A 15682-nucleotide genomic window follows, 5' to 3' on the forward strand; every position below is an offset into this window, starting at 1 on the left:
ATAAAAGCTGATGTCAAATGTAGATTTGGGAGAAACCACAAAAAGAAAAAAAGACGGTGGTCCGCTTGAGTCATTCAAACTTTTTATAAATCACCGTCAATGCTTGCTTCAAGCTTCAAACGGATTTCTAAACTATCAATCACGCTTGATACAATTAATTTGCTCAAGCAATTGATCAAGTCGCTTGATAGTCTAGGGCCTACTTAAGTAATGCCGATCGACATTTGTTACCTCTCACTCTCGGTATTATAGCCGAAACGACAAGTAGCAATCCTTTGAACGTCTAATAAACATAAATTCACGCTCTTGATATCTAGTAAAAACAAAGCTCCATAGATTTGTCGTGTTTTATTTGGAAACAAATATCAATAGTCAAAAAAGCTCAAGAAAAGACTAAAAATCCTGTTTAATACACTTTTTAAGGATACTCTTGTGATGTGTATTAGTTTTGAATAATACACAGTGGTCTTCAACTATTGCAGCCTTTTTAAATTTAGAAAGTTTTTTATCTTGAATTTAGTATCGAAATAAGCTACTTTTTTTCTTGAATAGTGGCTTCTCGTTGAATTTTTTTACTATTTTTTCGTTTGAGCTTTCATTATGTTCTTTGATTGTTTTATGATTAATATTATTATTACATAATACGATAAAAACAAGTGATCGTCAAGATTAAAGAGGTTAACGCTCTTATAGTAGCCTTTAATTAAATTGAAAGGGGTAAATTTTGTAACTAAGTGGCTTCTCGTTAAATTATTTTTTCGTTTCAAATTTTTTCCATTATATTTTTTGACTGTTTTATGATTATTTTGTAAATTTGTAAATTTTGTAACAAACTTTAATGAAAACGTTCTACTACGTTTTGGATGTACTGAAATGAAACTCTATTTGGTGCAATTTACAGAAATCTCTGAGATCTTTATATCTTAATTCTCTTCCACAATCTGATGTAATTCCGTATCAAGTATTCTAAAGCGTCAAAAATATTAGTAATTACATAAAATAACTTTAGACGAACAACCTATCATAAATATTAACAAAGCGGGATTGTTTTTAATCGCTTTGAGTTTTGATAACGGTATGAAATTGACAAAATGGGATTCGTTAAAAGGTGCACCCATACAATGTTTCTTGACAAATGAAATTTAGATTGTTTGACTCAAGAATTGAGTAGAACGAGGTCAAACAGTACCAAAAGCTTATTAGAATTCGGAAATGGATTACAATATCTTAGAATTAGTATTGTTCAAATACGCAATCTTGTGACAAAACTGCCTTAAATACTTTTATAGCTGGTTGTACCGGTACATAGAGAAATAATATACATATAAAACAATCTGCTTCTTCAGAGAACGCTAGAGCATACGCAAGTGATTTGGAAAATTCTAGAGAAAAATAATAATGTAGCTACAAACAATAATTTTAAGTCACAAAATATATTTCATTAATTTCACAAATGACTACCCCAAATCGGCAATATTTTAAAAACACAAACGTGACCTCAAATTCAATAAAATCAACGAAATTTCCAAAATCTATGTCCCCTCAACTTGTGAATGTTCAACCACGAATTATTTGAACTTCCTAGAAACATATTTAAATCTAACGAAGTTCTTCAGAATCTAAACCGGAACCTAATGTTATAGCAGAACTTCTCATGAACGATTTTGATCCGAATGAAATATAATCACAAGAGTAAGAACAAACTATTGATAGGTACGATAGTGATTACGAATGTTCCAATTGAAATTTTCATATAAGTGCCTCACCACGTCAACAAAATTAGCGAAAATAAACTTAAATCTAACAACTCCTTGCTGTATATAGTGATTGAAAATCCCGTGTTAGAGCTTTTAGCGGATACCGAAAGCACGAATTTAATATTAAACCCCATAATAGCTGAGAAATTTTATTCAAGAAAGTCTCTTGAAACTAAGAGTTTACAGTTTCAAGCAGAAATAGCAGCGTCAAATTAATACAGACAAGATCGCCTGTTGCAATATATTCTTTACGATTTTCATTATTTCTTAGATTTTCTAATGTATTGTATTCAAGGTTTTATGGGGTAACTATACTGAAATCTAGTGAAAATTCGGATAAACAGGTGTCAATGTTTCCTTTTTTTCAAATAGAGTCTATAGAATGTGTCTCGAGCATTCGAGATATGTATCTACCATGGATTCACGGTATATAATTTTAAAGAATTTGTGAATATTTGTGGAGAATCCGTACCGTTTTCAAAGCGAAAGCGATTAAAAACAAGCCCGTTTTGTTAATATTTGTGATAGGTTGTTCGTCTGAAGTTTATATAATTATTAAGATTATTGACGCTTTAGAATACTTGTTAAGGAATTTAAAAAAAATTACCAGATTGCAGGAAGGGAATTAAGATAAAGATCTCAGAGATATCTGTAAATTGCACCAAATAGAGTTTATTTCAGTACATCCAAAAATAGTAACTTAAATTCGGTAGTAGAACGCTTTCATTGAAGTTTGATAGAAAATTCTAGATATTTAAGAGAACAAAGTAAAGAATTAACTCTATTTGGAAAGAGAGTAGTAAATGCTCATCATAAATGGAAAACCCTGAAATCTTACGTCCAAAATTTGGAATATTTAAATATGCAAATGATAAATAAGTAACTGGACAGAGATATATTTTCCCCATAATTGACCGTACTAAGATGTAAGCGGTTACCTAGATAATCCGAATGAAGGATATCTTTATTTCTCTTTCTATTTTAATACTTTCACACCAACCTCTGAATCTCCTCAAAAGTAAGAAGACCCTTAACATCATAGCCGTTGCAATGGTTTTTTCGTAATTAATAAAATATTATTATTGCTTTTTAATATATACAGATATTTTTATTTAATTATTTACAAATACGAGTATATACATGTAAGTATGAAAAATAAAAATACAAAATATGTTAAACTACACATTACTATAATATATACACTATATACATACTTATATACTACACATTACTATATTATATACAACAGTCTACAAATATTTCCTGTAACATATTTAAAGTATGTACATATTTGCAATATATATATTTTATTCCGAAGAACTAGTGGATGAATTGTTTAAATTAATCATGAGAGGTTCTACAGTTTGATCAATAATGTTTAATTCCCACATTTTTTCTTCCTCTTTTATAACATGCTGAATGCATTTTTACCAGTTTTCAGCAGTAACGTTTTTTAAGTTTCGTTTAGTAATAACGTCCTTTAATTTAAATGTTGGTTTTTTCCGAGCTACTTCGCCTTTAACTTGGGCCTGTATCAATTCGATCGGATTGAGTTCACAGTGATAGGGAAGAAGACGAATAATAGTAATTTTTGACAATTGACAAAAATTCGTTTTTCACCAAGTCATTGTTAAATGTAATATTTTTTTGTATTAACCAGTTAATAATGTCTTGTTTTCTCCATGACGTCTTAGGTCATGGAAAACATATTTCTATACACGTCTAAAAATTTCAAAGGTGTACTAATTGAAACGGGAAGTGGCGAATAAAAATTATCAAATATTTATGCTTGTATGATGTTAACATGTTTCAGTTTCTATTATAAACAATAATAAACAATATGAAAATTATCTTTCTTTCACACAGTCAATGTGAAAATTTTTTCTCTCGATAATAATAAATATTTTCATCGTCCAGAACATTTGAATAATTGTTCCATATCGAGTAATCGATTCAATCAACTACTATTATTCATAAAATAAATTTTCATTTCATACTAATTTTAACAGAAAACCGTTTATTTTATCTCTATCATGCGCTTAATATTAATGAAACTGGAATTTTTTGCCTCTATTCCTGATTATGTATCTGGAAACAATCTATTGGGCAACCTCGCTATCTCATCAAAACATACATCAACACACGTGCGCACTAAGCCAAGTAAATCCAATAAATATCATTATAAAACCAGCTTATTTACAGATTATTCTAATAAATATAGATACTAAATCACAGATTAATTTCGAGAAAATCTACAAATAATACTTGAGACACCACGTACAAAGTAGAGAAATATTTGTTATTTGGACATCATCCAAATCTTAACGAAATCTAGACAGCGTTGGATTAATCGACCCGAGACTAGCGAAAAGATTCAAAATTAAATTCCGCAATCTATACAGAAGTCCAAAGAGTATGACGACGAAACACTTCTATTCAAATCAGGAACGGACTTTCTTTGAATCACGGAGCGACAACATCTGTAGGAAAAAAAAAGTTTATTTATGTAACAAAATAAAACTGAGAGTTGTTTCGTACATCAGTAGTAAAACATATAAGGTGGATATAGAGAAGTGATACATACTAGCCAAGAATATTTTAAAGAAAAATGGAAGCACTTTCGAAAAACAAGAAGATAGAAAAAATTATATACGCAGCACTTTTATTTTTAAAATAACCAGGTTCCAAATAGAACAAACTTTCGAATAAAATAAACTTTGATTACAATCGAAAGAATAGTTCTTTCAATATCAATTGCAGATCATAAAAACTTATATAAAAACCCTTTCCGACAATTTTGTTTGATCTTCTGTAGGCGTAGATACCTGATTTTATGAATTTATATATTTAAAAATATGTATATCTTATGCAAGAAAGTATTCGTTGAAAGGCAATCAAATCATTATATATTGGTTGGCATTATACGCCATTATTTGGACAGATGACTTAAATGTAGTACAACTTGGAAAAAAATCATCATTATACTTCGTTAACTTTCTACAACTGAATACTTTATTATAAAATGAAAATAGACGAGTAAAATGCACCTGCCTGTAAGGGAGTTTGGTTTAAACAAGGTACCAGACGTGAGCTGAGTGCTTTTGGTACCCCATTCGTTTTTTTTTTTCTGAAAAGCAAAATTTTAATGCAAACACTATAAAGGAAAATAAATTCTTTGCAAATAAAACGAAAGACGAAAACATTTCAATTCCAGAGTATCTTTATAAATAATAATTGTAGTCAGAGTCGCCTGAACTAGAGTCATATTCATCTTCTTCTTTGGTAACATGTTCAACACAGTTTTTCCAATGCTCTTGGCGGTCTGCTGTTAGAACTTTCTTTACGAGTTCTACAACCAATCAGGTTGCTGAATATGTTTACGATTCGATGTTTTCATTGGTAAACTGTGGAGATGATGAGTCCACATGGACTGGCGGTTTGTTAGATGCTTACCGAATTTTATACGGGGAATAAACTTTATTTTTCATTTCTTAATTTGGTATGAGGGCCGTGCGTATTTATGAAATATTGTTTGTTCCTCGCATAACTGTCTTCTGCATTGATATTGGAAGAACTATACATGTATCTCTTGTTGTTACATCGTTGAGAAACTATCTGTCGAACCTCTTACTGCGGGAAACAGCGAGATAACCACTTGGACGGGATATTTCACGTTCATACCTCAATTGATAAACTGTTCAGAGGACTACAGGGAATAGTCCAATTGTCTCTTTTTAAATTTTTCTTAAATTTAATAATATCAATGAATGAACCCAATAATGTACTGTTGAATACATTTTAACAATTTCACATCATTCAAATTTATTCCATGATTATGATCAAAGATCTGATTTATATGCCAAACATTTTTATGAAAAATGCGCATACTATATATGAAATAATACAATTTATTTACATATATTTAGAGATACTGGTTTATTATTCTAACTTTAAAAATAGTCTTTTATAATTTGCGACAAGGTCTTACTCCGAGTTATCTATCTGGAAATTTTACTTTTTATCCGAGATATCAGAGATAACTGGAACATATTTAAATTGACTTAAATCTGAAAATTTTATATCTACATCAATTCAAAATTTTCCATTTCAAATTTTTTCAATTTTCTAAAAGGTTTTCTCAAAACGTTTAAACATTAGGAAATTTCATCTAATTATTAAGGAATATTCAACATAAAAAATTGCCACTTCCGACCAAGTTTCCTAATCAACACTGATTCGGGAGACTAAACAATAACTAAATCCGTAAAAAACTTTTGACAAATACTTTTCTAACACTACTAATTATAATATGTATATCAGAAAATTCATATCAAATATGTTCAGCTACTCTGTTGCATCATCCATGAGCTAAATAAGTCACATGAACAAAATTTGGATAAATTATTTTAAACTATGTAAGAGACGCCATCTGATACAATAAGTAAATTTTTTCTAGTAGTAACTAAATTCGGTGCACAAAATTTATAAAATATTCCTCAACAATTTTTTCGGCATTTTTAGAATATGACGCCCACAATAATCGGTGGTTTCTTCCATAATCAAATTAACAGCTCTTCCTTAATTTATATTCATATTTTTTCAAAAAAACTTTTGAAAATAAAATTTTATCGTTTTTTCAGAGGTTTATATGTACAAATCTTGGGCCACTATTAAATTCTTGTTGTTCATCATATTAAATCATGATCGACAGTCCATCGTCTAAGGGTAATTGAATTTTTCTCGAATCATTCATATTCAGTACATTTTTAACAAAAAAAATGGAAAGCATGTAGCGAGTTTGTGTTTTTTGCATTTAATTCCTGTATTGTTACATGTTTTATAACTTGTTAAATTATAGTCAGAACTTATTGAATACTATTTTATTAAGGAAACATATATGTTTTACGCTATCTCTGATAAGCGCAGGAGTACCACTGACGTTTCTACTTGACGTCCGTTCTGACCTAGTGGTCATGTGTAGTTGAGACCATACACTAGCCATCTAATGCTATCTTATGTAACATCTCCCCTTTTATAAAAGCAGCTTAACACTTATAAATAAATGAAAATTCCAACTAAAAGAAAACGACTATATACCAGACATTATTAGAACAGAAAACATATAACTTAAACTTTAACTGTTATTATTAATAAGACATAAAAATTGCTTATTCTCTAAATCTCAAAGGCTTATTTACATATCGTCCTGATCGAGTTATATAAATGTCACTTCCTGTAGTACTGTCTTTGGCAGAAATAGAACGTTCCACACTATTATTATGTTCACTGTCATCAGTTGACATTGATTTTCTACCATTAGTAATATCACTTGACTCGTTAACGCTAGGTACATTATTTGATGTTGAAGTTTGCAAATTATTGTCAGTAGAATCAAAACAAGAGTGTCTAAGAGATACTGGATTAGGGTTATTCTTTAATCTTTTCTCACAAATTTTTTTTAGATTAACGTATGGTAACTCTGTTAGCAGTTTTTTAGAAACCGGTAATGTTGTTCTTAGTAAACGATTGTTTAGAAGTTCTGATGGTGAAACACCAAGACCTGTCAATGGAGAAGTTCTGTACTCAAGTAGTGCTTGATAAATATCATTTCCAGAATTACTACATTTTTTAAGAATATCTTTACAGATGGCAACAGATCTCTCAGCAAGTCCGTTGGACTTGGGATATCGTGGACTTGTGGTGATTGAGGTAAACAAGGGAACTAATTCAAGCCAGTTACTGTAATAATCCATTACTGATAAAAAATCTTTACCTGCATAAGTTAAGATATCTGCTGCTACTTTAAGAAATGGGAGATTTGGTCTTTCATGTTGCATTAGTGGCTCTTTTACTACACTTTTACTGTATTTCAAACAAGTTTTACATTTTGAAACAAAATCCTGAACATCTCGAGACAAACCAGGCCAATAGAAAAGTTTTCTTCCCCTAGTTTTAGACTTCTCAATACCAAAATGGCCTACGTGTAATTTTGATAACATTTTGTGACGTAACGTTTGTGGAACAACAAGTCGATAATCATGAAAAATGAATTCTTGATGAACATACAAATTATCTTTAAGATTGAAAAATGCTTTTATGTCTGGATTTGTGATAGATTTTTTATCCTCTGGCCAACCATCACCACAAAAATCGATGATTTTAGATAAAACCAACTCATTAGAAGAAGCATTTCTTAATTCAAGGCGTCGTTCCTTAGAGATAGGTAAGTCAAGTTCAAGAGAATGTACAATCTCTTCCATTTCAGGATCATCTTTGACATTAGATTTGATAAATGATCTAGATAAAAGATCAGCAATAAACATAAACTGTCCTGGAAGGTATTCTACAGTGAAGTTATACTTTAGCAGTTTTAGCTTCAGTCTTTGAAGCCTAGAAGACACTTTGTAAATATCCTTATTATGGATAGCTACTAACGGTTTATGATCACTTTTTACAACAATATGCCTCCCAAATACAAAATGATGAAATTTTGATAAGCTGTATGATATAGCTAAATAGTCTTTCTCAATCTGAGCCCAACGAGACTCAGTTTCTGTGAGACTTCTGGAACAAAATGCAATTGGTTTGCCTTGCTGCATAAGACAACCACCAATGCCATTTTGACTAGCATCGGTTTGTATTTCTAAAGACAACTTAGGGTCAAATATAGACAAAGTAGTTATTTTCGATACTAAATTCTTGAAAATATAAGAGACAGATCTTTAGTCCAGTTAAACTCTACATTATTTTTAATAAGGTTTCTTAATGGAAATAGTAGCTCAGACAACTTAGGTAAGAATTTTGAGAGATAATTTAACATACCCAGTATCCTTAGGAGCTCTTTTTTGTCAGTTGGATCTTCAAGCTCCAAAATGGCTTTTACATAATCTGGATCTGGCCGAACTCCTTCAGCAGAAAATATTTGACCTACATAAGCGACTTTAAAAAGAAACTTTAAATTGTACTTTTGATCTGTTGAACTTTATACCAAATTTTTTGGCTCTACTAATAACTTCCTTGAGGATTTCATCATATTCTTTCTCATCTACTCCCCCAATTATAATATCATCAAAATATATTCCTATTGGCAAATCACCAAAAATTTTCTCATTAATCCTTTGGAAAACTTCTGGACTAACATTAAGGCCAAATGGTAATCGATTGAAAACATATTTTCCAAAAGGAGAAATGAATGTACACAACTTTCTACTCTCCTTATCAAGAGGAACATGATAAAACCCTTCTTTTAAATCTAACACAGTAAAAATATTTTTATCTCTTAACTTTAAACTAAGTTCCTCAACAGTAGGGATCGGATGTTGATCTAAGCAGACATATTTGTTTAAATGTAATGGATCTAGGCATATCCTTAATGCTCCTGTTGGTTTTTGTATAATCACAATATTATTGACCCATTCTGTTGGTTGTTCTATCTTGGAAATTATATCCCTGTTTTCAAGATCATCTAGTGCCTTCTTTAATTTTGGTTTTAATGTTTCTGGCACCCTTCTGCAGTTACTAGAATATGGAACTGCATTTTGTTTTAGTACTATCTTATATTTATATGGTACTTTTCCAGTACCCTTAAAAACCTCAGAATTTTTTGTTAAAAAATTATTTTTATTATTAACTTCACTAACTTGTTTTATTAATTCAAGCTTGAAACAGGTGTTTAATCCCAAGATAGGCATACTGTCACAATCAACAACAATAAATTTAATTTTAGAAAATTTTCTTTTTACCATACAATCTAATATTACATACCCCTTAGCTTTTATTTTATTATTACCATATGTGTTCAACGATAGTCTATTTTTTACTATTTTATTCTCTGCTCCTATCTTCCTAACAAACTTTATGGGCAAACAGTTACAATTCGCACCCTTATCTATCTTAAAAGTGATGTACTCGTTATCTATTGATACATTCTCAGTCCAAATACCTATTATTAACTTCACTAACTTGTTTTATTAATTCAAGCTTGAAACAGGTGCTTAATCCCAAGATAGGCATACTGTCACAATCAACAACAATAAATTTAATTTTAGAAAATTTTCTTTTTACCACACCATCTAATATTACATACCCCTTAGCTTTTATTTTATTATTACCATATGTGTTCAACGATAGTTTTTACTATTTGATTCTCTGCTCCTATCTTCCTAACACACTTTATGGGCAAACAGTTACAAGTCGCACCGTATCTATCTTAAAAGTGATGTACTCGTTATCTATTAATACATTCTCATGCGTTTTCTTCTTACTTCTAATCTTTTCTTTACCTTTAAATTGCTGCCTACTTTTGCAGCCCACTGCGAAATGATTTGGCTTTTTACATACTGAATAGGTCTTCTCGAAGGCAGGACAGTTTCTGGGACCATGTTTTGTCTCGCATTTGAAGCACTCGTATGCACTGCTACTGCTATAAGATTGATGATGCTTCTTGACTGCATCCACTTGTGTTGCATTCCCTCTTATATTCTGAACTTGCCTTTTACTTGCTTCTGAGGATCTACATATGTTTTCTGCCAGACGAAGAGTCAAATTTTTCACTCTGAAGAGCCTTTCTTCTACCTCTGCATCTAATATACCAACTACTATTCTATCTCTTACCAGAGAATCACGCAATGTTGCGAACTTGCATGGCTTTGCTAACTTTTTTATTGCCGTAAGAAAGTTATCAAAGTCCTCCCCTTCTTGCTGACAGCGCGTGTTAAACTTGAATCTATCAAATGTCTCATTTTCAAAGGGCATGCAGTGATTTTCAAACTTTTCTATCACCTTATCATATTTTTCTTCATCTCCAATATTATCAAATTTAAAGGTTTGAAATACCTCTTGAGCATCTTCACCAGCAATATTCAAAAATATAGCGATCTTCATTTCATCATCTTTACTGTCATAGCCAGATGCTTTCATGTATATTTTGAAACTATTCATGAATTTTGTAAAGTTTTGACTTGTATTTTGATCAAACACTAAAGCTTTTGGTGGCTTAAATGTTGACATTTTCTTTTTATAATATTAAATTACTGCTCTACGTGAAATCTTCGCGTTTCTACTCGGTCTCGGCAAGCTTCTATCAGGGTGTGGCAGAGTTCATTAACCTCTAGCTACTGTTATTCATTTGTGTCTTATTTCAGTATAGTCTTATTTCCACCTTTTATCTTCTTGGCGTGATTTCACCTGACACCATGTTACATGTTTTATAACTTGTTAAATTATAGTCAGAACTTATTGAATACTATTTTATTAAGGAAACATATATGTTTTACAATATCTCTGATAAGCGCAGGAGTACCACTGACGTTTCTTCTTGACGTCCGTTCTGCTGCTACCTAGTGGTCATGTGTAGTTGATATAGGAGACCATACACTAGCCATCTAATGCTATCTTATGTAACATGTATAGCTGTAGATGTGCCGAAACGAAAGAAAAATTGGGTATTTTTGTTCTGCCATATAAATTATATCTACGAAATATTTTTTTAGTTCAAAACAAATAATGAAAATATGCTTTATTTGGGTCGATAAATTAATTTTTATTAAAGTAACAAATTTATCTTAAATTACAATTCTCGATCGCTATCTAAACATCAAAAATAATTACTTATATTTTTACTATTAATTATGTCAGTTAAAAAAAAATAAAGATTAATCTCTCAGTGCAGTAGAATGTACAAAATTCTTGGTTAGTCTGTCTTTAGCCAACCAAACAAACTAGATGGTTTACCCACGCGAGAACATGCTACATATAGTGGTCCGTGGGAAAAGCATGGTGTTTCCATATCTTAGCCACATACAGACAATGTCTGGCCTCGTCCCTTTTTGATCGTCATACGGAATGCCAATCTAATTAGAAATTGAGTGCGTTTGAATTCAATTGGCACATCTATAGGAATCATAGGAATACGTGGCAGCAACACCTTGAAACTTTCCATTCAAAATGTTGGCTTGAATAACGTTTTTCATTATTTCTTTAATGACTAATCGTGTGCCATTACACAGCCGTGGTGGGTTTAAGTTACGAAGCAGAATGATCGAAGATCCAACCTTTAATTGTAAATGGTGTGGTGGCATGCCTAGCAAATCCAATGAATTTAAAAACTCAATTGGATAATTCACACTTTCGTTGGTATCGCAAACTGCATCTATAGATTTGTATGACACCAAGTCCCCAGACAACAACTGTTTTATCTTTAAATTTAACGCATTGACCAACCCATTAACCCAAAATGATTTTGAAAAAATAAATTCTATAAAAATTCAACGCCATTAACAACCAACTAACCTCACCTATATTCAGAGAAATTTATGATGAGAGTAAAAATAAACCAAAAAAAATAAAATGACCGAAAACTCTATAGTGAGTAAAACAGCTTCATTCTCATCCCTACTCCGCGATGTTTTCTGGATAAGAAGTGACAATGGTAGACATCTGGTGGGGATAACTGATCGATTGATGGGCTAAGGCGTAGGATCAAATTGAATTGAGAAAAAAATCATAATTAAAAATAAAATAACCGCGATGAAAAAATAGGGGTTGATTGTAGAGGGGTGAAAAATTCAGAGTAACATAATATTTTTGACAAAAAAATTAAAATCTTGCCAAAAAAATTAAAGTATATAATTAACAAATGGGTTGATCGGTTGATCGTAGAGAGTTGAAGGTTTCGTACGTGCGTTCAAAAACATTGATTTACCTATTATGGACAAAAAAGTGCGTGGATGACAAAAGATCTTTTTCAAAAAGCGTTTGATGAATGCTTCGTACCAGAAATTAGAAAACGGTTGAAAGATCATAATTTTCCTCAAAAAGCGTTATTGCTTCTTGATAACGCTCCTGTTCATCCGTCTGGAGAAGAACTGACAACTGTGGATAAATGCATCACTAAGATGTTTTTTCCGCTAAATTGCCCTGCACTGATTGAACCCATGGATCAGCATATCATTCAGTTTGTGAAGCAAGATTATAAGAAAAACCTACTTCTGAAAGCCGTATCAAATGAAAGACTTGGTTTTTGCTCTTTGTAAATCGTGGAATGCATTACCTCGAATATTACCATCTTCTTTTTCGGATTTCCAAAGGCAAACGTTCACACGTTTCCACAAAGATATGTATTGCATAAATGCAAAGAAACAAATTATTAAAATTTCTGGATAACAAAATAAAATTAATGTAAAAACTTTTCTATTTCAGAATTGTTCATCAAATCACTTTGCTTGCGAAAGGCTACAACAATTTAGTGAACCTCTACAAAGATTTAACCCATTAAGTGGTAAGTAGGATATTGTTTTTAAGGTGAATTGTGGATATTGATATATTTCACAAATAGAATTTCTTCAAATCTTCAATTGCTCGCTATCGCTTTTTTCAAGCACAAACCATAAAGTGAAGAGAGTATTTTGTAAATTTCTTCACTCTGTTAACGAAACTTAAAGAACCTAAAGATCATCGTTGTACCGTGATTTATTCCAGTTTATGTCAAAATTCTGGTATTAACAGTTGAATATAGTTTATTCCACTTCCATTAAATAATTTATTTCTTGAATTAGATTTTACTATGTAATCTATCTTTTCGAATGCGTTGTAAAATACTTGTACTATAATAATTAGAGATACACATTTTTCTTACTATTTACATTCATAAGTATTGAGAAGAGAGAATACTTTCTTATACGATTCTATCGATCGGTGATTGAGGAGAAACTAATGAGTGACCAAACATTCCCAGTGGGGTTGTGCCGCATAAATGTTTTTTAAATTCACTTCTAAACCTACTAATCTTAAATACTTCTCCACTGCTTTCAACGACTGAGTTTTCCTTATGGAATTGAACAAACGTTCTTTTTCTTTCTATCACTCTATCACTATACTTCATAGTTCATGCGTTACCAGTATTCCCTGATACCAACTTTTATTAATTTTAAAATCATTCTCATTATTTTTGGTTCCACTATTCTCATTTCCTTCTCCTCTGTTTTTGTTGTTATCATATATGTTTCGTATATCGTCACAGGTCTTTCTATGAATTATAGATATCAAATTTAGAGACCGTTGTTAATAGTTCACTTTCCAGTAGTTTCTAATTGGCATGTTATACATTTTTTCCTCTCTATCATCATCTATTTTACGCAAATACTTCAGCGAATCGTCGATGTTCAATCAATACTGATCAGTTATCAAATTTTTTCTATTTAAATCACAAAACGAAGATATTTCAAAGATTCATAATTATATTCATTCATATACATTGTATTTTAGAATTTATGCTACAAAATTCAGGAGGTTTTTTTTTGTTAATGAAACACCCAAGCAGGGTTTTTCTGTTATTACAATCTGATCATGAAGATAATAAGCAATTTTTTCCTGACCCAACTTGAATAACATGGAAATTTTTGAATCCTAAGGTCCTAATGTTTATTAAACCTTAGTGACTATTAATTTTAGCAACACTACCATTCACGATATGCGACATTTTCACAATACGTTGCTTTCAACTAACACCGTTATTTAAACTAACTCGAACGGCTTAATCCTATTAAGACTTCTCACCAAATTGTCATTGTCGAGGAGTTAGGTAACCTCAAAGTTCCCATGTCGTAGTATCTGTTGTTCATGGCTTCTGCCGGACTTGTTGGGAAAGTCCTAAGGTAACGAAAAATGTTTTATGTATTGATTTTTCATTTTTGTTTTGTTTTTTGATTGATTGTAGTATCTGATTATTATTTTCTTGAATATGTTGTTTATCATTTTTTCTGGATAATTATTTTCTCTCAATGCAGTTTTGGATTCGTTTACCATTCTGTTCTTATGTTATTGTTAATCATCAAAGTCGAAACGTCAAAATTTAACTTTCTCTTAAAAATGATAAAAAAAAACTAATTTTAAAACAGAAGAGATCTAAAATCAAGAACATTTAGATGCGTGTGTGTGTGTGATTGTGAAAACAAATTATTCCTTCAACATAATATACTTTAAAATCTACATCATTAGTCCATCGTGTCCAATTTTTTCAAGCCATCAAAAAAATAATCCTCCCTTTCCAAAATAATGCCTGTGTCGAACGTTTGGCATCCGTGTTCGTATGGCCACTCCTAAAAACACTCACAAATCATTCTGTGGAACGGAGCACTTTCAGAATTTTTGTGTAAATTTTTCTCGGCTCCTCTATTTATTTTTTCTGGCGAAGTTGTTTGTTTAATTAACAATCAAAATTATTTTTACTCGGAAATTTAACCAACAACTAATACAGTTTTCTTCATATCGTCAATGAAACTAATCAAATAGTATAAATATTCAAATTTATGTAAAATTTTAACAAATTATATTAGAAACATGGCGGCAACTAACAATAATATGTTAGCAACGAAAGTGTTGTCAACCATCTGAAAAGTTCCTCTTCAATCAAACCGCCCTCGTATGAAATTATTCGTTATTCAATATTTTCAAAACTACGACCTAAATTCGACTTTTAGCAGATTATAGTAACCAATACACCTTACTATGATAAGAGTGAAATTATTTTTTAAACTTTACACCACTTTATTTATTATCATATTGCTGAGTTACGAGCAGAATAATATTTTATTAGAAGATATTGAAATTGATGTTGAAGTACGAATAAAACAAGAATATACTCATATGCTATTATATATCTAATTTATGTTCAAACAATATCATAAAATGAACAACTCATAATGCTCGCAATAAACTTTAAAATAACCACTGTGTGAAATTGAAATAAACGACTCTGAAAACATTTGGTCCCTATATTTATAAAACACCCGCCATATATAAATTTTATTTGGTATTACCTGTTTACGGGATACAAGACAGATGTTTCCTCTCCTAATGCCTAAATCGTGTCTTCGTGACCGTTTGGCAGCATCCAGTCACAATATCACAGAAATAGACAAATTGCT

At 31.0% G+C, this 15682-nt stretch overlaps 1 protein-coding gene across 4 annotated transcripts in view; it reads left to right on the top strand.

Moving 5' to 3' along the window:
- Positions 1-15682, top strand: part of LOC130894999 (transcription factor SUM-1) — a 109186-nt gene that overhangs the window by 31452 nt on the left and 62052 nt on the right. For all 4 annotated transcript variants that reach the window (XM_057802087.1, XM_057802086.1, XM_057802088.1 and 1 more), the window contains one exon: positions 12957-13035. In XM_057802087.1, coding sequence (XP_057658070.1) covers positions 12957-13035 — 79 coding nt within the window. The remainder of the gene's footprint in view (positions 1-12956; positions 13036-15682) is intronic.

Source organism: Diorhabda carinulata, chromosome 6 (genome assembly GCF_026250575.1).
Source record: "Diorhabda carinulata isolate Delta chromosome 6, icDioCari1.1, whole genome shotgun sequence".
NCBI classification, from domain to species: domain Eukaryota; kingdom Metazoa; phylum Arthropoda; class Insecta; order Coleoptera; family Chrysomelidae; genus Diorhabda; species Diorhabda carinulata.